Raw genomic sequence first — 24358 nt, forward strand, 5'->3', positions numbered from 1 at the left:
ACCACGAGCCGCCGCGTGGAATTATTACCGACGTCGTTTAAATTTATATACTGAGAACAAAGTCATGCATGGAAATATGATTATGATGTGCATACAATGAGAGAGAATGCCGCGGAGTTATTATTAATTAACTGGCCCTTGACAATGTGAAAATTACTAAAGTGTGCTGGCTGCACTTGTGTATGTGAATATAAATAAAATGTTTAATGTACTCTGTGTAACATATAAGCAGCTGAGAGTGTGGTTGAGCTGGGCGAATAAATAAATTACGTTTCTGTGCACTTGCAAGACTCGTTTCTCGCGCAAATGAAATTAATTACGATTACACTCTCGGTTCTCTCAAGTTGTATCACATTTTGTCTCCAATACCTGTTGATTCTATTTCATATATTAAACAAAGCCTTCTTTCGAAATTTCTTTAATAAGTAAATGGTTTAATGACAACTGTGTGCATTCTTAACAAATAATAAAATATTGAAAAATATAATTATATAATAATTATGATCTTTTATAATCATATTTCTATTATAATTTTAACGTTTTTAAAAAATTATACATTTTTATTTTTATATTTTTTTATTTACCTCAATGCTATTTAACTATCGAAGTTCAAAAAGATATTTATTGAAATTTGTCAAAAAATGTATACAAATATAATATATTTTACAGACAAACAATAAGTAGTTAATACATTAATATTACTAATGAAGTTCTATGCTGTGCGATTGTGCGATGTTTCATTCTATTCTCTGTATCAATTAAATATTTATTTAAACAAAAAAACTTTGGGATGCAAATGGCGAGATGAAATATTATTTTATATTTCTCTCAAGACGTGACGAAAAAAAACTGAAAAATTTAAATTGAGTGGAGAGAGTGTCACAACTAGCAGAGATCTGTAATAACGCCAAAAAATCAAAAGAGACACCAAAAGTGAAACCATTTGACTATAATTTTATCTTGTAAATTAAAATAATATTAGATAAAAAACTTTCTTGTCTATTTTTTCTCCCATATTGTTACCGACATCTTTCTATTTATTTCTGCATTGCCCAGCTCTCAATGTGCGATAAGTGGAAATCCAACTCTGTGCAACGAAGGCACTGACCTAAACAGATGTAAAATATAAATAATACAGCAAGAACTCGGCACACAACAAAAAGTGGCATATTTTCTCGCAATTCCGCGTTGTATCATGCAATGCACCATAATAATAAAAAATCAGGTCTTATCTTTCTCTCTCGTTTAAATATTCGCCCGGAAAGCAAGAATGCGGTGGAACAAGACTGCGTCATTCTGCAAGCGTGGTGTGCTACCGCGCCGTTTCATCAAAAAAGCAGCGCAGTGACATTTTCATTATTTCTGATTATCTCATCTGCTCGCGCATTTCGTTTTTCACGGTCGGTGGACAAACTGAATAAAAAATTACACAAACACATACAGCAGTGTTGCGAAACGTCTGATAATTCAACGTGCAGCTACGGCGTCAGAATAATCAGAACAAGTGGAAAAATCGCAGAGTCGCAATTTTTTATTCACGTAATGTTTGCGGTCACTGGATTTGAATCACAGTTTTTCAATTACGACTTTTCAATTAATGCTTGATCAAATCGCAAAACAGAATAACTTGGTGTATTATAAAAAGGAAATATATTATCTTTATCTGAAAAATTGAATTAATTAAATAATTACTTAAAAATCCCATTACAACTACTAATTCAGAAGGGCCGCTATAACTAGCAATTGATTTTATTTTTAATTTCTCAAAAAAATAAACGATTATTGTAATAGTAAACATAAAATGATTGTGATACTTTCAAAATTTTTAATTTTTTTCCTTTTTTCAATCTTAACGAAAATATCTCGCGAGTTTATCGTAACTGTTAGATCTTAAAGTTTTCAAAATTTAATAAATATTACATCAACATGAGGTTGAATTCAAGAAATTGTATGTTTTAATTTACAGTATAACAAAGGAAAGCCATTATGCTTAACAAAATCGTCAATATGAATCCCGTTTTGAGGGAAAAACACAGCTTTTAATCCACACTTGAGTGGCGACGCACGGAATGTGCTCCGGTTTTGTGCGACACCCACAGCGTCGCGCCGGTCGGCGGTCTCGGCGCGCAGACGAAACAAAAATCACCACTGGCCATAAATGTCAATGTTCCTTACTCAATTATTTTACAGTAAACTTCCGAGAAGAGGCGCATAAAATGTACAAGCTTTTCTCATTCCTGCTCTTTCTCTCTCTCTCTGTGGCGGTCGCATGTGTGCACGCGTGTCCCTCCCAGATGATTGGGACCAACACGCGATGACCATTAGGCAACTCGCCCAACAACAACAAAAACGCAGCAGCAGTCTGGATCGTCCAAGTTCCATTCCGATTCAGGATTAAAGAGCTGTTTTCGTAGCTGGATGAAAATGATTTTATTCAGAAACGAAGATGAGTTCCTATTATTTTAATTCAATAGTCAATTTAATTTTGAATTGATACATAAGTATGAAAAAAAATATTTATCAATCATTGTATATCGTTTAAATTAAATGAAACTTGCATACATCAGGCGAACACGATATTCATCAACAAAGCAATTATGATTTCATTACATTGCATCTTATCAGTATTTATCATACTATTCAAATTTATAAAAAAAAAATTCCTGAAATATCTATTACTTTTCTTTTGAAACTTGCGGGTTTGTTATATTAAATAAATATTTGATCTTATTAAAAAAAATTATTTGCAGAATAACTATAAAATTTATAGTATAAATTATATATATTATAATTTTAACAAAAGTTTGTAAATTATTAATTTTAATATAAAATAAAATAATTTCAATAATTTGTTTGTATCTCTTTCGCGCTCAAATTTTCTTTGTCAATATTGTTTTTTGCTTATTCGAGAATAAAAATCAATTTCTCATTAAAATCATCTTCGTCTCGTGACAAAAATAACCTTTGAGGAGAAATAATCCGATAAGCCTTTCCTGATGGCAAAGATTTTCAAGTTCTTCTCTTGCCAAGCAGCTGATGTGGAAGTGAAACGTGATTCTGCCTTTTTTTATTTTACGCATGGCAGCCGACGGATGTTGTGACTGAGTCGTCGGGGTCACAGGTCACATTTCACGGCTTGCTACTATGCTTTAACAACCATTCCGTCTTGACCATTGGCTCTTTTTTTATTCTCTGTCCCGCTGCATACACAAATTTATGGACCGACGAATAAAATGTGTTTCCGTTGGTGCTGTTATTATAAAATATTATCACACCTACGTGAAGGCGACAACCTCTCAATTTATGACCTTTTCTTGTTTCAATATATTTTAAATAAACTCACACAAACACACACGGACACATTCAATATTTGTGCTCGCCGGGGAATTTTATGATTTGGGCATATCATGTTTTCTCGGTTGTTTGCCATGTTAATGGGCTTCTCGTTTGAGTTATGGACTTGGTTTTCATTTCAAACATGAAATATTCCTCAGATATCGAGTATTTATTATAATTTAGGAACTTTCTGCCTGATTAAAAGATTCAAAATGCTGCGGGCAAAATTTTATTTATATTTCATAATATTAAATTTTTTGATTCAGAAACAAACTTGATAAATTCGATGGGCGTCGTCGTCTCACTATCTTTTTCCGTGCGGAGAAATTGTGGTCAGCACTCTCTAATCGCCTAATTGCAATGGCTCGTCCCTCTCTCTAATTAAGCCTCTGTGTTTCTGTTCGCTGCCGAGGTCGTGCACGATTATCACGCCAAACAATGCCCCAACAAATAAAATAAAAACCGGATCTGCTTTGTTTGTTCCTCCATCAGAGCCCAAGGGTTAATGCTAGAGATTTCTTGGAGGAAATTAAATCAAGCTTTGTACAATACCAAGCTGTTCTGTTCTAGCGTATCCATGTTATTTGCACAAGACTTTCAACAACTGTGAAAATCTCTCACACCCGGGAAGATAAACACAGACTTCAAACAGATGAGGGAGTTATGCCTGACAAATGCTAGATTGGGGATTTGCAGAAAAGAGATCGGCATTCATTCTCCTTTCAAATGCATAAATATAATTTGATATTAGCTCTCGTGGGATTGTTTTTGCTTTACGAAAATTATTTATAAATTCTATTATAAGTAAAAAAGAACATCAAAAAAATTGTTTTTAAATAAAATTAATAAATAGCATTGTTTTGATAGTAAAAATTAGATCTCAAAACTCAAAATTGAGTATTTAATTTTTTTTGCAACTTACGTCAAATAACTAAACCGAGAAATTTAAGTAAATTTAAGTAAATTGATTATTTAAAAAAAAATCTTACTACACACATACTTTCTACTTGTTTTATTAAAGCTTTTAAAATATAAAAGGGTACATTTGTAAATTATGTTTTTTTTTAACTGGAGTAGTTTTTTTATGAACACAACAAGAATTTTCACATTTAAACTTCCACTACCCAGAATCAGGGCAGCAAGTTAAGAGTCAAATTCTAAATTGAATGATTTTGGTCCAGATTAGAACGTGCTCCTTGGCGCGGAAAATTATCCCCTTCCTCTCTTTTGCGCTGTCAAAAGTCACGACCAAAAACGTACAGCAGCAATTTCCAGATCAGAGGAATCTTTTCACCACTGCCGGATATTATTTCACTTTAAATAGCGAGAGGTCAAAAGTCGATTCGCTTCCTTGGCTCGTCTGGCCCTATATTTGAAAACGACCCCAGGCAAATAAGCACATTTCTCCCGACCAAAGACAGACTCGCTCGATTTTCGCGTGAGCCAAAGTTTTGCCAACGAGCAGAAAATGCGCTCGAGGCAATCGATATTTTTAATTTGCTTCTATCCCTCCTAGGATTATGTGACACCCAGAGGAGAGAATTCTGTCTCCTCGCGGTGCCTGTTGCCCCGGAAAAAGGAAAAGCTGCTCATGTTGGGCCAGAGATTTTCGTATCAAACATTTTTATTTTTATTCGCGTAGACTTAAGCCCGGTGCCACATGGGACTTTGCGTTGAGAAGTGTACGAGACAGCCATCTGCATGTATGGATACAAAAAATTTGCACACTTTAGAGAAATTTTTTTCTTGGGACTTCAATAAAAATGGTAAATTATTTTATTTATTTCCAGGTTGATTAAAAATTAAAAAAATTGATTGGATTCTAAAAAGGACAATTTTATTATCCTTCCTAAATTTAAATTACAAAATTTCACATTATTATGGCACTCAATTATTTATTTTTATACCTTTCGACCTATTTTGAATAATTTTCCAATACACACGACTATTTGATGGTCTCAACCTTAAGGTCGCATGCATGCCGAGGTGCACTTTGCGTGATTAAAGCATAAAAAGTTATAAATTAAACGAAATTACGACACACCGGCCGCCTCGGAAAGGATCATCAGGCACGAATGTACACGGACGGGAAGCCTCGAAATTAATATTGATGATCCTTTGGTAAACGAATTTATTTATTCGTGCAAACCACGAAGAGCGGCTTCGATTTCGTCCTCAACGTATGAAAAATGCATTTATGGATTGGATAAAGAAAGGCCGTGCCCAGCCAATTTATCAAACAATAATCGTTTACCGAGCCTGAAAAAGAGGTGTGGGCCCCCGCCACATTTATTTATCATCAGCTCTCGCCTCGTGGTGATTAATTAGCACTCTTCCAAAGTAAATATTTGTCAGCCGCTTAATTATTAATTTACTAAGCGTGCCTAATTGAAAGTAACTGGACTTTGTGGATATCCTTAGCATAATTGATTTCCCTCCTGATTAAACTCACAGATCTAAAAAAAATGTTAGATAAAAGAAAGTTTGCAAAATTTGCATGTGAGCAATAATTAGGAATAGGAAATAGTATAATTTTGGTGAAGAAATTTTGTTCTGCGGCGAGATCTAGAGTTGTAAAAAGAAGACGCGCCTGCTTTTTCTCCGAAGAGCCGCTCCAGCATCTCTTTCGCAAAATTTAATGGCTCATCAGCTGATAAATGGCCGCTCGGTGCCATAAATGAGATCCGAACACAGAAAAATATATCAATCAAACGGAGACTTTCACTTCAGGCTGTTTTTCATTTTTTTTTTTTTACACACATACTGCCGGGCTTTAGCCTATAACGTCCACACTTTATCTGTTCGAAAGCATCGACACATCGCGCGGTAATTGATGATGCTCGCCCATCAACACAAAGAGCAGCCGGCTGAAGTCAAAGTCAGCTGATTCGCGGCCCTCGATAAGTGCGAATTGTGAAACCCAACCAATTAATTAATCATATTGGGCAAATTTACTGTCTGGGATAAAAAATGAAAATAAAAAAGTGTTGATTGCGTATAGCTGGTTGCAAAAATAAATTGCCAAAGATAATAAAAATGTTTTCAGACCCTGAAAAAAAATAGAAATTGTTGAAGTTTGTTTATTTATTTTGTTTGAAGAGAATAATAAGTAGCTCAAAACGAAATTGAATTCAATTAATGCTATTTTCATAGTAAATTTAATCTTTTTAGAATTGAGGTCGCAGAACCAGATTTACCCTTAAAAACACACACAACTTCAGCTTGTTAAAATTAATATATTTTTCATTAATATTTATATATTTTCAATTTTTTTATATAAATTTCGCAACTTGATTTTACTGTTACAAGCGTGTATCAATACAATATTAGGGTTGAAAAAGTAGTTTGATTGGGCATAATACAGGCAGCGCGTGTCTTGTATATCGAAATAGGTCGTTTGCTTTTATACCTTTTATGAGCAAAAAATGCAAATCGAGCAGCTCTTCTTCTTCTTCTTCTCTCTCTGACTGTGCAGAAGCGGCGAATAAATCAAATTTGCACGTCAGCCGGAGATAAACGCCGCAAGCGAGCGTCCACCGGACAAACGATAATTTCGAGTAAAAAATGAATGTGTATCGGAAAAGGTCCGTTAGCCAATTGATGGGCCAACAACAATGCGAGTCGCGCCATTGGGCAAATAAAAAGATGCACACCACGACCGGCAGCAGCGGCGAGTGATGTAATTATCAATGGTAGATCGAGCGACCTAGTTGCAAAAAATCACGATCGCGAAAGAGATGAATCTCGTCTGGCGACCAATAACTCTGCCATTGCCCTGAGCGCAGTCAAGGACGCGCCAAAATTGTAGCTATTTTATTCTGTGCTTGGAATTATTTAGCATCGTTTAATGCTATCTGATATTTATTTAAATTTATGAATTTAAGTCACCAGATTCACAGCTAAATATTTATTATCTTAAAATTGAAGGCATCTTTCAAACATAATTTTAATCAGAGAAAAATAAATATAATTAATAAAGTTTCAGTTTTTATATTAGATAATATTATATATATTTAAGAAAATTTTCTGCTTATCTTTATTAAATTATAATATCTGTATATTTGTAATAAACTAATACTCATTTTTTAAAGATTTAAAATAGATTTATTTGCTTCTTATTCTTTCTTTGTAGACATTTTTTATGTTTAAAGTTGTTGTTTAAAAAATAAATTCTTACACTCACTGTAGATTACCTAGGAGATAATTGCAATGATTGCATCTGAAATTCGCCATCTGATGTATTGTTTAGAATAATTACTAAAAAAATTAGATTTCATAATTATTAATTCCAATCCAATTTGAATAATAAGAATGAAGACTTATTGAATACTAACTTAAAACCTATTCCAAGGAGTCTAAAATTGAGCAGAAGCAAAAATGTTGCTGCATTGTAAATTGCGTCGGCAGGGAACGGCGCGTCTAGAGATTACATACATGGGTGCGCTCAACAATTTTGCGCTCGCGCTCGCGCTCGCGATCACTGGCAACAGTGCGCTCGCGCTCTGCGCTCGCGCTCAAGATTTTGAAAATGTTGCGCTCGCGCTCTGCGCTCGCGCTCAAATTTTTAAAAAGTCTTGCGCTCACGCGTTGCGCTCAAAAATATTTTTATCCGAAGAAAAAGTGCGACTTTTTAGACTATTTTTTAATATAACAAAAAATACATCGGCAATTGGAAATGATAAAGTCGAAGTTAAATCACCAAAATCTCTGAGATTATGTATTTTATGCTTGCTCTCGTCTCGATCCAATTTGCGCCGTCAGTCATTTGCTGGGTTCGGGATGGATGGATGGATGGAGAATCCCTCAAGGGCCTGATGGGGTTACACTCGAGCGGCTAAATCACCTCTCGTCTGCTGCTTTCCAAATTAAAGGGCCAAATTGAAACGAGAGCGACGCCACACGACTTTGTGCTCGCGATGATTCAGCACAGCCGACAAATGACGCGCGCCCTCGCAAACCAACCCCGGCTTGCGACCTGTTTTTATTGATTCCCGACACTTAAACCACCGCTTTTTGTTGCACTCCCTCGTCACTCGGCACATTTGCTGCTGATCGGCAAATTGGCTGCTGCGTTGTGGCTTTTGAGAGACGTTAAATTAAGTGGGAAAAAAGAATCACAGGGATATAAAGTAAGAAGAAGGAAAGAAATAAGAGCGTCAGCTGCTCGACGAAGACTTATGGCACAAAGTCTGTAGTGATTTTTTCTTCCCCACACTAGTCTTGAGGGTCAGAAACCGATTAGATGTGGCTTTCTTCAGAAAAAAAAACGAATAAGAAAAGTACTGTTACAAGTTTTTATTTTTATTTCATTTTATTAAATTACAAAATATAGCACAATGAGAGTAAAACAATTAATTTTGCAAAGAAAAAATGTAAATTTTGATGTGAAACAGCTGCAGTTTCAAACGCTTTGTTACTATGAATGTGAATCGGGTAAAAATTGAAGTAACATATGCTAAAAATAATTTGCTAATTTTATTACCAGAATCTTTAATTCTTTATTAACTAAGGTAAAATTTAAAACTAGTTCGATATCTCTTTAATCAAATGCCAAACAAATCTTTCACCCAAAAAATGCCTGTTATTTAATTCAATTTAATTTATTTGTGCACAAATGAAACCATGTTTCAATGTTCTTCTCCTGAGTTTAATCCTCTTCTAATTAATTTTGGGGTTTACCCTTTTCCACCACATAAAATTCATCATTACCAAGGCTCACATTCTAGAAATAATTCAAAGGTCTCATTGTCCACATATACAGTCTGCCTCTTTTTTCCTATTTTATTTTGCTGGTGTGCGTGCGCGTAATCCACTTTTGCAAAAGTGGGGCGCGTTTCGCGGTTTGTTTATTTGCGTTTGTCTGCTTTCAAACAAACACACACACTGGTCTTGCTGAACGTGCTGTACAGTCCATTCAATTACTGCAAACACCACATACACGTACGTATGTGCAGCCACCGTTTGTGCTCAATGGAGAAAACAAACCAATGCAGCACGTCTGTCAAGGTCTGCTCGAAACGCAGATCGGCTAACATTGACACCGTGAACGATCGTCAACTTGAGAGGAAAAATGCAACTTCTAATTAATTATGCAACCCGTCCGTAAACCGTAAGCGGCAGTGCCTGATGAGGCAAATCGTCAATTTTTCAAAAGCAACCAAGTGTGAAAATAATAATTTTCTTTTCCTCCCGATTTTTTTTAAAATTATTTTAAATAATGATTAAAAATTCAATTAATTACAGAAGTACCAAAATTTACCTAAGATTTCTGATGTGCTCAAGCTTTAAATCGATGCTCATAAAACAAGAGTTATTGCGTAAAATTTATTAAAATTCAATCCAATCATTTTCAAAATAACATTCCTCCGATGAAATTTTTAACTAAACAAAGGAACGTGCTATGGCGGACCATTAATTAATAATATTACCTTTGTAATTCCTTCTCAGAAATAAAATTTTTGTGAATAATAATAAATAAATGTGGAAATCTTCCAATAAATGTAATTGAAGCGTCGCCAGTCGGCATCGATGCAACTTTGCAAAAATATTGGCGACCTCCATCAGGCTAATGGATTTGTTTACCATGGCGCGCGCACACACATGCCAATGACAGTGACAGCTGACCTGCTCTCTCCGGCTCTGAAATTAAAGGACGACTATCAGTCAAAGAGCAAATCAATTGTCCGCTACATTTTATTATTATTTATTTGCGATTACATAATGTGTCAACAGAACGTGATGCGACGATCTGGGTCACACAGAAATGGCAAAAAAGGTAATTTGCGGAACTGCCATTGTCACTCAGGATGGGGGGCAAAGAAAAAAGTTTAACAAAATAAAACAATTGAAGAGAGTGTAAAGAGAGGCAGCAAGTAAGTCGGATCATGAAATCGTTTTATCTTCTTGAGTGAACGTTCGATGAAGTTCCTTTCTTGGAATCAACTGATAGAATATAGTATTGCGACTTACTGAGCAAGAAAATATTATCTATGTTTCAAATTATATTCTAAATCCAGGACATCTCAAGTCAAATATATAATTTACTAGCAAGTTAATGCGAATCAATGCTATAAGCTCTGACTGAAAATTGATTTGTCGATAGATTGAATCGCACATACAAATAATCTCTCTTGATTTTTTTTTTACAGAATTGAAATAAATCGTTTGCGCTATATACACTTTGAAGTGGAGTAAAATCTCTATATTTAAAGAAACTTTTATAGTATTTTTAAACGTTCTATATATTGATTATTTAAAAATAATAAAATTTATTAAAAAATATTCAGCAAAAGTTACAAGAGTAAAAATTTATATTTTTAAAATATATTATTTAATAATATATATAATTATGTAATTTATTTTGCAAGTTTAGATAATTATATAGCGTTTTGAAATATAACAATAAGGTGTTGAGTACATATTAAATTATTAAATGAGCAACATTGTACTTATCATTGTTTTATGAAATTTTCATTGATTTATTCTTTCTCCCGAGTGAATAAAAATAGACCAAGAAATTCTTATGCTAATAACCAAAGATTTAATCAGTTTTCTTTACACGCTCACAACTAATAATAATTCCGATCCTCGCCTCGGACCATTAAAGCTTCTAATAAGGTGCCAGCTCTTAAGTTCTGGTTTCCAATTACTCATTCGAAGCAGCGAGTGTTAATAATTTACGTAAACAAAGTGTGGCAAATTTTAAGAGCTGCAGCATCAATAATTCAACTCGTATTATAAAACAATCATGAAATTTATTCAACAAGATCGAGCAGCGAAACTGATTTCCATTCGGAGCACAAAAAGAAATTAACATTCAGTATTGTCCTTTTTAGTTATGCGGCGAAGCAGATTTTTAATGAGTGTGCGCTTCTTGTTACGACCTGACGCGTTTTCGGCGGTCCCGTTAAAATTCAAAGTTAGCGCACAGATGATGTATCTTGTTTGTCTGGAGGAAAAATCAAATTATTTATAAACGGTTATATATTAGCGCTGTGTTAGTAATCTTGTTAGACCCACATCCACTTTTGTTTCTTCAGAGACTCAAAGAGCCTCAGCAGATAAAAGGAAATTATATAATTTATATTATATTTTATATTTCATCATTTTGTTATGCTAATATTCAAACTTATGCTGTAGTGGACAGACACAGAATTATCTTTTCTGATTGTAATGTAATAAATGATTATTGGAAGTGCTGTAATATAAATATTTAGAATAAAAATTTAATATTATTTTTTTTTTATAATAATACAGCCTCAAAAATACAAAAGATTTTATAATAAAAATAAATCTTTAATAAACTTGATTTAATAAAAAATTAAAAATATTTAAAAACATCTGATAGTTAAACATTAAATTATTAAACATATTATATTTTTAAATTAAAAAATAATTTAATTTATTGTAACATTATAAAAACAAAACTATGGATAATCCTCTTGTATCCCATATTTCAATAAATTTATTATTTATTCAATATTCATTATAATATTTCTATCCATTCATTGTACCCAGGTGCACATTTAATATTAATGGTAATGCTCGCTCTGCATTTTTTTTGCGCATTACTTTTTCCAAGCACAAAAATAGAACTACAATTTCTACAAAGGTGACGGTCAACTGCACGTGAGTGTGGTATATATTTTTAAAAGGGTTACGGTCGGTTGGCTCGCGCTGTTGAATGCAACGCGGCACGCATTAAATTGATAGGGAGGGGTGGCCGAGAATAATTTAAGCTTCACTGCGTGCACTCTATGTAGAGAGATGCCTAATTTGAAGTAGCTGCTGCCGAATAAAGAAAGAATCTCATTACTTCCTGTGGGCAAACAAAAAGAAGTAGTTGTAGTCTCGCCAGACGCACTCACTGATTTTTTCCAACCACTCTTGAGGGCACCCTTCACACTTGGGTGACCAAAAAAGTTGTTTGCTGGCCTTATGAGCAACAAAAACACGGTTCAAAACTTTGATTTTAAATTTTGATTAAACTTTATTGTTTAATCAAAAAATGTTTTCCTTCTATTGCAGGTCTGATTTTTTTAGCACAAAAAATAAATTATGCTAAACAAATTTAAAGAAAGAAAAAATGCACTGTTGCTGTAAATATTTTTTTCGCTAATAAATTGTTTTATTTTTGTTTCAGGTGAGTTGAGGAGACTTTTGATTTGCATTACCTTTCTTGGAATCGCTTGGTATTTTCTTTCTTCTTTTAAGGTAAGAACTGGAAAGCGTGTAATTTTGCCAAACTCACTGGGTTTTGCTTGTTCAGAATGAATATTTGAATATTCCTCCGTGTCGGGAGAAAACAAAGAAAGCAAACCAAACACTCGGTTTGGGAATCACGTACGTCATCGAATAAAATTGAAAGCGTCCAAAATTGATTTATCCGTACGTCGCATGAATGAAAAATGAAAGAGCGGCGCGCGTTATAGGAAAATAAAGGCGCAGCTGCCACGCAAATTATTATAATCACACACAGTCCTTTGAAAAAAAAGGAAGTTTTCAATATTTGATGGAGGTCGTGAACCTGACGAGAAAAACAAAAAGGTGCCAATAATTTTCACCTGCAATTTCACCGCGCGCTAATTTCGTTAGCGTGATGGGTGTCAACACGAGCACAAAACGACGCCTTCCCTTTTTCTCGACGGTTGATTTTTTTTATTAGACCGGAAGAGATGCGCTGTGTGCTTTTCTGCCACACACACAGGGGCGGCATGCTGAATGAATTTTCAGCTACACTGACTCGCAAACGACAAACTGCTTTGTTTTACGTACAAACACTTTGCGCCGGGTTATTCGGGGAATAAACACACAGTCCGTTCTACTTTGGTTGAGACGAGCAATGTGAATTTCATTACTTCATTCTGAAATGTAAACTCGACGGTTGCACGTGAATAATAATGAGCAGAGAGTTGGGGGTGTGCATGGGAATAAATCAGACAAAGAAAGGAAAAGCTCTGTCTGCGCCGAGAATGAAATCGCGTGCAAAAACGACGCTGTATTTTGATTTGAGAGGCATTGCCGAAAATGAAATGAAAAACGGACGAGCTTGATGAATTATTATATTTGCAGAGGAAGGCTTTCAACAAAGGAAGATGAATTAATAATAGAGAGAAAAAATAGACAGACATACAAATCCGTGGAATCGTTTTAGTAGTAAACATTGATTCAATTTTTTTTCGCAGACTGTTATTGACATGAGCAAAATTTAAAACAAAAAAAATCAACAATTCTTTATTCTTTAATTAGTTAATTATTTTAAATCAAAATGAATTCATTATTTTTTTTAATAAATAAATTTTTAAAAATTAAAATTTAAAAAAAATTAAAAATATGTGCATGAAAAGAACGTTTGGAATTGAATTAATAAAGCTATTTTGTTGTATTATAAAAAAATACAAAATTTAATAGTTCCAAAATAAAGTTAAATACTCAAGATGAAATTAATTATAAGTATAAAAACGGTTTGTTATAATTCTACAAGAATTTTGATTGAAAATTTAGATAATTGAAAAAAAAAACAGGTAATCATCAGGAAACTAGGAAATAATTATCATTCTCGCCTCTAAAATTATTTAATGCTTGCTATTTTCAGAATACTCTTATTTTTCTCATCTCGCAAATGACGCGGAAACCAACCTTATGAACCGCACTCTGAGCGCAATAATTATTGTTACCATATCACTACAAACTTAAATTTTAATTGCTCATCTCTCGTCTTCTTCGGCGTAACCAATTATTCAATCAAAACAGAAAGTCGTAAAATTGTAAAATCTCTCCTCAGTTTGAAATCCAACGCTCAAATTGCAGAATGAATGAGATTCTTTAATTTCGCAATCTGTGTTTTCCATCATTATTACGAACATTCATTATAAAAGTGATGCTGCTTTAAAAAAAAATCATTATTGGGATGGAGCAATTATGCAGTTAAAAGTTATTGCACCGACTCACGTAATTAAACATCAAAATGAAGAAACTTTCAAATTTGGCGTGTGTGCGGCCAGCAGTGTTTGCTCAACTCGATGAAAAAAAAACCAGAATGTGCCAATCGTAAAAATTTTTTATTATTTGAACTGCCAGAGATAATCGTTTTTACACGTGCCGCGTGCTCTCTGCGGGCAGGAAACGCTTTGAGAAGGTTTGATTGACAAGTGAGGGAACTTGCAATGCAAAATTCGTTTGCAGTTTTCGCGCGCCAGTTGGTTTATTCTTCTTTACTGCACGAGGCCTTGAAGGAGCATTGTTGTATATATAAATGAATTAGATTATCATTATCATTATTCTCTCGCAAGAGCACAAACAGAGGGAGCTGGTTGTGCTTTCTGTGCACCGGCAAATTTATTTCTCTCGACTGAGAATAAGGGAGCATTCATTGGAGATGTTCGTTTTGTGCTCCAAATGAAAAGCGGCCGCAGGAAAGGATGGAGAAAGAATTTAATTCTCGCTGCCGGATCGGATTTCAGCCCACCACCTCCAGAGACACGAAATTTATTTTATATTCGTCCACCATTCTTTCCGTTTGGTGGGTTATATACCGAGAATTATTTTCATTCATTGCTTACAGCATGAAAAAGGTTTTTAGAGTAAATTAAAATTCAGTCAGCAAGAAATATGTAAAATATGAAAGATATCACAGGGGTTAATTTCCAGATGAGCTGAATTCGTTCACTGCTGAGTTATCATTATATTGAATTTTTTTAATTTAATACATATAAATAATAAAAAATAAACTTATTATAAAAATAAAATAATACTAATAAAACTATTTTTTAACGCAGCGTTCCTTACATACCTTCTGCTTCTTTATCAACCTATAATCAAATAAAACAAAGGCGGACAGATGTAAAAGACGAATCGGTCTTTAAACACAATATAACACCTGGAATTTCGCCGCAGAGAGCATTCTTCCTTTTCATTGTATTCTCGTGACTAATGCGCGGCATTCCTCTCGTTTTGACATTTTATTTTCACCGCTGCCGCTATGTTATACAAAAAAGGCATCCGCGGCTTTATTAAACGATCGGGGGAGAATTAACAGAGACGGAAACCCTTGGCTTTTTTCATCCAACCCCTGCCCAAAGAGATAAAAATACTTTTGCCTTCTATTCGGCGGCCAAACAATGAAAAAACAATACAACTGATAAAGACCCCCATTTGACCCCCGCTGCGCTGCTGAATTTTTCTCTCAACTCCCACATCCGATAGACATTCAGAGGCTGACCCATGATTTTTCAATTTAATTCACATAAAAAAATACGCGCCCCCTAGAAGGAAAACTGTAAATAACACCAATGAAATTGAACCACCCGCCGAGTTGAAAAAAAAGACCGACATTGTTTTAACGTTTTCGGTGCTTGGTTTGAAAAAATAATAACGATTGGCTTCGGAAATTGTCTAATTGCAATCAGAGCGGTCAAGGAAATATTCCGAGCGTGAAGAGCTAAAATAATATACAGGTGTAGACACCTATTGTTTTTCTCGTTCTCACTGGTTTGTCTGCGTGTACGTTTCTCTCCGTACAATTGATCGGATGCTCGAGGAGTGCCTCGAATAAATATAAAGAAAAAATAACCGTTGGTGCATTTGTAAATAACACTTTCTATATTCTTTCACGCAACTGAAGAGCAGCGCTCTTATTTGTGCAGCGAGAACTCCTCATCTTCTTCTTCTTCCTTGAGCATACTTCTTCGGCGCTGCCTACTCTATAATTATCGTCATTATGATGCTGATGCGGGGATGAAGAGGGAAATAATCACCGGCGAGGGGGCAACGGGAGATTGCGTTTCGAGCTGCTTAGGGTGCTCGAACGGGAGATGAAAGGGGTCGGCCCAGCGATGCTGCTTTTGCTTTAATAAAATTATCGCCTCGGCAGTAATTTGTGAAGAAGGAGGAAAAAAAATAACGTGTATTGATTGGGGGTTTGATTTGTATCTTTGAGCACGACGGACCCAAATTTGAAGATTATACAAAGATAAAATATACGAAAGTCAAATATGAAACCTACACAGAAAAAAACCACATCATAAGATAAAGCGATTAATTCATGGTATAATTTATTTATTAATGAAAAAATTTCATGACCGAGAAGCAAAAAATTTATGGAGTCTTGTCTGGGATCATCAATGGCAGCGATTTAACTCTTTATATAAAAATTCTAAAGTGTGAATAGAAAAGCGATAATTTTTACAGCTCTTTTATCGTCCTCGCTTTTTCCTATATCAAAATTTACGACTGCACCACACGTAAGAAAAACTCAAATTTATGACCTGCAATGAACTCTCTTCACATATATAAAGTTTTGGCCCAGGCTTCGTTCTCGGCGATCACCCCTTTTTCTTAAGGTACTTGCATGAACGCTGCACGTTTATACATGCTGTACACGTGTCTCTCTCTCTCTCTCTCTCTCATGAAATATGAGAGCACTCGCTTTGATTTGCATAACTCAATTAAAATATCAAAGGAGCCTCATTATGCGCGCTTCTTGCGAGCAGCAAGGGCGTTCGCAAGAACAATGATCTGCGCGGTGGGTTATTCCTTAATGCATCTCGTGTACAACACACGCATTAACGGCACACCAACTCCCGGCTGCAGCTTTATTGTTCCTAATGGGGAATGCCATTACGTCTCACTTGATGATTTACTTCCGATGCGGCCAAACAACGCGCGCATCGCAAATGAGAAATTTATTATGTATGAATTGAAAAGAGTGCCAAAGCTTTCGTCAACTGTATGCAAATTACAATAAAATAAAATAAAATAGAGCAAAGAACAGGACGTTATTGAAGGTTTCGTTTATAAGAGAAATTAAATTAATCAATTTTGTGAAGAATTCATAATTTTTTAATTCCAAAAAAAAGTTGAATGTAGATGAACAATTTCATAATTCTGAGGATTTTGATAGAAATAAAAATTTAAGCTTCTGAAGTTGATCTTGAGATGTAAGAACTAATTTTTGACCATTAAGGATTGGCAAAAAGTTTTATTTAAATAATGCGTGAATTCGTTGCATACTGATTGGTTCATTCATATTCATGTGGCGAGCACAGAGTGCACACTACTCCGCTTGACTGGCGCAGTGCAACAATTTTGCAAATAAGGACACCGTTCTCAGAAACGTGATCGAGAGTCGCGGCGTTGCCTGAATTAGCAATAAATCAGGCTCAATGTCATCTCGCATTTGCTAATCTAATTTGCCACACAGAAAAATAATGTGGTTTATCTCGCGATCGTGACCACCAGCTTTGCATAATAATTAAAAATAATGCACCTTGATGAAAGAAAATTAAAAAATAAAATACACCTTTGAGGTAAAAATTATCTGTTATATAATGTGTTAGTTGTTTTGAAACCATGGTTATTGCTTATGTGTATAATTTAGCACTTTTCTGTCAAACGCGGACTTTCCTGATTTATAATCCGTGTAAAATAATCACAACTTAACACAATCTTACAATTAGCATCATATCATTTTATAAAGATTGATATTCGACCAGCTGATGGAATTTATTAACTGTTAAGCTGAAGAAATAAACAAGCGCTGTGCTATAATATGGAAGACCGCCGTGACATATTTGTGATGAATGTCGCTCGCAAACTTGATCGGGCAGCGGAATGAAATATGATCAGCTTCGCCAATAAGGAAATAATAAAATGCGCGGCCGTTCTTGTTCTTATTACTATTATAATGTAATCAAGCAAGTAGCCAGTCTTGTGTGTTAGGTTAGGTATGGAGCGGATCAACTTCCAGCAGCAGCAGCATCTCGACTTACAAAATGCCACTGCTCTTTTTCTTCTTTTTATATATTTCGCTGCTGAGAAAGCGGTCGTCTTTTTTCCGAGGCGTGCATAAAATTGAAACGTCAAAAGCGAGAACGCACACGAGCGCGCGAGCGGCTCTTTTTGCGACCGACGTTTTATTTGTTGCAATTGTGTTCTTTTATTATTGTAATTTGCAACGACGTGCTCCGGCAAAGAAAGACGGCGAGACCCTTGGAGCCGCGCGCGACCAGTGGAAATTCAATATTTGCAAAAAATAAAAAGTTTTCTTTTCTCCCGTGTCTCTTTTTGATTATTCAATACAAAATCTATGTTTGAGTTATCAATTAGAGAAACATAAGAATTTTTTAATAAAATTTTTCAGAAGTATATAGACCGCATAAAAAAATAATTTATTTTAGAAAATAATATTTTTTCTGCCGTTCATTTCATTTTTCTTTGGATATAATATGTAGATTAATAATTTATATAAATCGTCCCCATAAAGACATCGGACCATTTTAAGGTGCGATTATTTATGTTCACGAGTATGTACAGTATGATTACTACAATTTAATTAATATAACTCTGACGTGATTTACAAAGTAATTTTCTGATACATAAAATTAACAATCGTCGGGGCTCAAGTCAGTATAGAGTGTAGTTTAATATATATTTGAGTTAAGATATTTTAAAAATTAAAATAACATTCTTAAATAAATATTTTCCTATTTATTGTTTTTCTTGCATAATATTTTTTATATAATATGAATATTATTAATTTTTACATATTATTTTTTTCTGGTAATAAATGATTATGTGTTTATGGTTAGTAGATCATACTTATTGTATTATAATATATATTTTAAAAATGTTTTAAGATATGGGCATTACGATCCATGGATGTATGTAAATTATTAACAACAGTCATGAAAATATAATGGTCTTTCGTGTTTTCTTAGACATTATTGCGTTAAATATAATGATGATGTATCTCAGATTATTTAAAATTGATTGCCAGTGTACTTATGTTGATCAAGATATGAAATAATGAAGTCAATACATTTTTTCTCAAAATAAAAAAAAAACCTTATTTCCCTCTTTGCGGTATAGCTGAGATCAAGCTAAATTCAATTCAAACATACCGACGAATCATCCCTCAAGGTTAAATTCTTCTCAATTTTATATTAACCCTAGAACAAGAAATAAAATGACTTAATTAATTGCAAAATCTAGTTTCGATTTAAAAAATTTAAAAATAAAATAATACAATGTGATGTAACAATTTGGACAAATAAACAATAATAATATAAAAAAAAAATTAAGAGGCCGAGGTGTTCATTTGTTAAATCATTTTTTCTTATTTTGAAACTGACCAAAAATGAACTAATTTTAAAATTGGCACTAGAACAATATTAATTTTTTTTTCATAATCAAAAACAGGCAAAGTGGCTCTCTTTATAATTCATTCTTGAGCATTCCACGCGGGGTCGTTATGGTCGGTGGGTCGCGGGAGAGGCTCCTCTACTCTCGGCCGCTTTTGGTCGCGCTATTGGAGATTCGCTTGAGGTGAATCTGGTCTCGCTCGGCATTCGGCTCTGGCACGATAGAGAGTGGAGGGGCCGCGCGCAGCAAAGCACAACTCCGACAGTCCGCTCTCGGCATTTACATAGTGGCCGCGGATCGCGACGCACGTACGCAGCGCACCGCGCTTTTGATATCTCTGGTTTTCACCTCGGACGGCGGACACACGTGCAGGAGAGTGCTCAAGACGAGTGACATGTGATCTGTCGGCTCCAGTGATTCTTGATTGATTGATCAATAGTTCTCGGCAAGAAATTGCAATTCTCTTGGATTAAAAAAAAAAAACAAAGTGTTTCGCGATCCGGCACCATGAGGCTGCCGACCACCGGCAGACGGAGGGAGTCGTACACCCTGACCGCGGCAAGAAGGTAAAAATTGTCATCTCCCTTAAAATTTAATCCATTATCTTGTGTGTCAAAAAGGGTTGGTGAAACTAAATCTGCCAAGTTTCAAAATTTGCAAAATTACACTCGTTTTTACTCCGCTACTAACAATAAGATATATTTTTTAATGGCTCAAACTCTGGAACGTTAAAATTATTTATTTTTATTTCAAAATTGAAAAAAAAAACTATTTTTTAATTTTAGCTAATAATTATATGAAGAGAACAGTTTTGCTTCGTTTATTTTGTTTTTGCACAAGTCGATCCATCAGTACTTGTATAATTCACATTTGTAACTCAAGCACATAATTCCTGCTGGACTTGATACTCTCATTCTAATAACCCTCCTCCAAACACCTCGCTCTGACTGCTCATGAATAATTGATGGGTCGAAGGGTTGAAACAAAAAGCAGCAATAATTAATTGAGACACGGAGAGCATTCTTCAGGGCGCTCGCGAGACGAGAGAAATATTTCTTTGCAGCAGGCAGCACACACAAATCGCCGGCAGCGAAAAGGGCGATTTAAACGCCAGCACGCCTATTTTCGGATGTATGCGTTACACATTCTCGCTTTTCGATTCATATATACACGTGTATTTTCATATTATACTGAAAGGTAGAGCTCGCCGGTGGAATTTTTATAATCGGCATTCCGCTGATAATTAAACCGAATATCAATTATAATGCGGCCCCCACACTCATTTTTGCGGGCGGAGATTCCGACGGTCGGTTTTTTCGTGGAACTTTTGGGTGGCAGTTCAGTCGACCCTTTGATACCCCAGATTGTTTATCTGGCCGAGTGTGTAATGAGTGCGCCGCGGCGAAACGAGATGAAAGAATTTTCGGGCAATTAAATTTTACGACCAACTTTGTATGCTTTACAAATCAGAAATGGGGCTTCTGTGGATGCTGAGAGAGGCATGTGTGGTATTTTCTCAAACGGTGGAGATCATTCGGAGACTTGAACCTGTGAGCTTCATGAAATTAAAAAAATTTTATTAAATTACCAGATTTAATTATAATTCACATCCATGTAAAATGGTTTTTTTTAATTAATTTGTAGACAGTGTGAAAAGTTTTTAAAAATATTTAATAATAAAATTATTTTAAAAATTTATCCACAAAGTTAAAAAAATAATGGAATTGATGTATATGAAATTGTTTATAAATTTCTATTATCATTTAAAATTATTTTGTTTGAAATTTTGCAATTTGTTTATGGTTGATACTTTTTTCCTAATGGCTTCAATCTCAAGCAACACACACACGCTGTCAAGACACTCAATATTTTGCTGTGAAACAAAGAATGGCTCTATTCAAACCCGGACACTTTTATTACGCTCACATACAAATTGGACATCCCACATAAATCAACAAACGCTCTCAGAGAGAATAGTAAAAAAAAAATATAAAACACTCCACTACCGCGCGGCATTCTCATCACCTTTGTATGTTCGTGGTGCCTGATTGTTATTTTCTTCTTCTCATGCTTCTTGTCTCTGCTAAAAATCTCAGCCACTTTTATCATCACCTGCACGTCGACAAATTCTTCTCTAGTCGAACGAAACCATTACGGCCGAATTTACGACCAATATTAAAAAATATTTTCCAGCCGCCACATAAATAAAAAGAAGAAAAGTGCCACCAGGGACATGTGGTGCGTGGGTCGTTCGCCTGCACGCGGCTTTTTGGGTTATCGCGTTTTCGAAACCGAAAGCATAATATACGCAGTCCCCTACTTTGACTTTCCACTTGCACGACTTGTGTGTTTAAACTGTAATTTCCTCTCTTCCGTTTGGAGACTACGTGCGAAGGATAGGCCAAGGTGAAAAAATAAATGATGATTATTTGCTGCTTTTATAGAGAAACTCTCCTTTTTTTCTCTTATTTGGAAGAAAAATGCCAAGTTGTGCTCCTTTGTGTGTTTTCTTTGTGTGCTTTCAGAAGAAATATAACCCTTTGATCTTTTCGCACACATGCTCAAGTGATCGGTTGGAAATCGCCAAACTTCTTCTATTCTCTTAAGAGACAAAAGAAAGAAAAAGGATCTTGAGAGCTAGAAAGAATATCTCATATCGAACGCCTCCTTTTATCGGCAGCTCTACTCACGCGGGAGAGAGAGAAAAATATATATATATATAAATTTCAAACGCACAGAACATAAAGAAGTGCTTTTAGAAAACCGCAAGGAGCTCTTTGAGCCTGTTTTGGAAGTCGGCGGTGCTCGCTTTGAGAAAATTCATCCTAGCGTAAAAGAACAATCACGATAATAAGCGGTGCATTTATATATTTATAGCAATGACCAAGCCTCTCTCGTAGAGTGTATGTTGCTTTTTTGTACATATTTATTTCACGTGGCCGCAGCCGAGTATGAAAGGGGATTAAAAAGGATGTGGTCACTATCACTCGTTGGATTTTTGAAGCCCATTACCATAATTGGCGTAATTTTGGCCAGAGACCCTCTCTCTCCGCTCCATCTTTCTCCATCATCTGCTGGCGTGCGAAAAGTGCAAGTTTTTATCTTTCTTAAAAAGGATAACGTTTTCTGAAACGGATGTACCGTACCTTCTGGTCAACGCTTTTTGTCAGTGGACGGGTGGGATTTTTTCTGCACTCATTTCCTGATTACGGATGAGATATCACCTAATCTGAACTCGGCGCAAAAGCACTTTTCATCGCATCAATGACTTTTGCTTTTTCTCACCACTCCGTTGGCAAAACTTTTTATATAATTTTCAAAATTATTAAAAAAAAATTCACAGTTATAAATTTCTTAATTGAAATCAAAATCGTAGATACTGCAATCTGATGTGGTGGATTTTGTTCATTTATTTAATTAATTGAGCCTGAATCTGATAAGAAAATCTGATATGCACACACAGTCCTCTCATAATTAATCACGGACGAATTATAAAAAGGACGAGAACGGTGGCTCGTCCATCATCAATCACGAAATAATTACTCTCCGCAGCATCCAGTCCATTATATTCCCCGCTCGATAAATAATATAATTACGCCACAAAACAGCACCAGCATGACAGTGAAATTCGTGAATGAAAAAAGTAAGGAGCTGCAAACAAAATAACAACAGAGGAGTCATTCCCCTCTTTCATTCGTTGATTATTTTATTTATCACTGCATAGAAAAGGAGATGAGACTCAATTTAAATAATAAGAGAAGATGCATGTATGTTTGTCACATGACTGACTGGAAAAATCTCCTCTTGCTTCTCATCTCGTTGGAACAAAAGCAATTATTAGCATCGCAGCGTCAAAGATAGCCGCGGGGGAAGAACGTGGGTCACACTGCAGCTTTTTGTCTCTCTCGCTCTGGTACTCGTTTCTACTCTCAATAGCGGTATCTTATTATTGCTGCTTTGTCTCTCTTTCTCGCGCGGTCCACATGCGAGACGAGAGATGTGGACACCCCAGTTTTTGATCCTGCTGACCTAACTTTTGTCAAGAACCGGCCCGCGCAGAGCAACAACTGCGATAATGTACGCCTGGTTTTATACATTCTTCTTCTTCTCTCGATGCAGCGCGTTTTTTATTTGCATTACATTTTCTTGCCGTGCGTCACGCTCTTTCTTTCTTTCTTGTTGTATAAGAGATGTGACCAATCGAGAGCAAAAACAAAGGAAGAAAGGTCGCGCGGAGTGTATAAATTATTTTGATCGCTTGGGGTCAACCAGCCGAGAGCATCGTAAAAGTTGTTGCCACTTTTTCAAGACGCATTCATCTCTAAACGTCTGGACCAGCAAGACTGTCCAACCGCCATATTCATTTAATTGCCCGTGCGAATGGACTTGTTTGGACCATTTGCAACGAAAATTAATTTTGCGTGTAATTGCGAACGTTGCATTTTGTTTATTGCGGGGAGAAGAAAATGAAACGTTGAGATCGTTTTCTGTTCCATTAGTTTATATCCAGTTTACATATGAATGAATTCATTGGCTTGTTAATGGTGCCTGAAAAATAAAATTAATTTAAAAAGCAAGTAAATTTTAAAATAAAGGAAAATGTAAGCTGCATTACAATTGAAATTAAAACATTTAAATTATTAAAAAGACCTTCCATATGATCAACAACTGGATGATGTTGAGAATTAACAAAGAGCAAGAAAATAAAAACAAAATTCATTCTGAATTTAGGATAAGCTAGCTAGATTATTTAAAACTTTAAAATTTTCTCCTCGCTGTTTTAAATTGCATATAAAAAATGACTTACAGCAACATTTATTTGTTTCCTTACTCACTGGAGGAGATTTCTGTTTGCCTTTCTTTGGAAGCCTAAAAAATCGTG

General features: G+C 35.1%; 2 protein-coding genes across 5 annotated transcripts in view; one reads left to right on the top strand and one right to left on the bottom strand.

Annotated features, from left to right (window-relative positions):
* Nucleotides 1-17066, bottom strand: part of LOC132198439 (protein VAC14 homolog) — a 145766-nt gene extending 128700 nt beyond the window's left edge. The window contains exon 1 of the mRNA XM_059622497.1: nucleotides 17059-17066. The gene's annotated coding sequence lies outside the window, so the exon portion shown is untranslated. The remainder of the gene's footprint in view (nucleotides 1-17058) is intronic.
* Nucleotides 1-24358, top strand: part of LOC132198438 (rap1 GTPase-activating protein 1) — a 225295-nt gene that overhangs the window by 106005 nt on the left and 94932 nt on the right. Inside the window, exon 1 of one of the 4 annotated variants that reach the window (XM_059622494.1) lies at nucleotides 19768-20042. The exons of the other annotated variants lie outside the window; for them this stretch is intronic. Coding sequence (XP_059478477.1) covers nucleotides 19984-20042 — 59 coding nt within the window. The 5' untranslated portion in view covers nucleotides 19768-19983. Of the gene's footprint in view, nucleotides 1-19767; nucleotides 20043-24358 lie in introns of those variants that run through there. 4 annotated transcript variants of the gene reach the window in all.

Source organism: Neocloeon triangulifer, unplaced genomic scaffold (genome assembly GCF_031216515.1).
Source record: "Neocloeon triangulifer isolate White Clay Creek 2 clone unplaced genomic scaffold, ASM3121651v1 ptg000012l, whole genome shotgun sequence".
Taxonomy (NCBI): Eukaryota; Metazoa; Arthropoda; class Insecta; order Ephemeroptera; family Baetidae; genus Neocloeon; species Neocloeon triangulifer.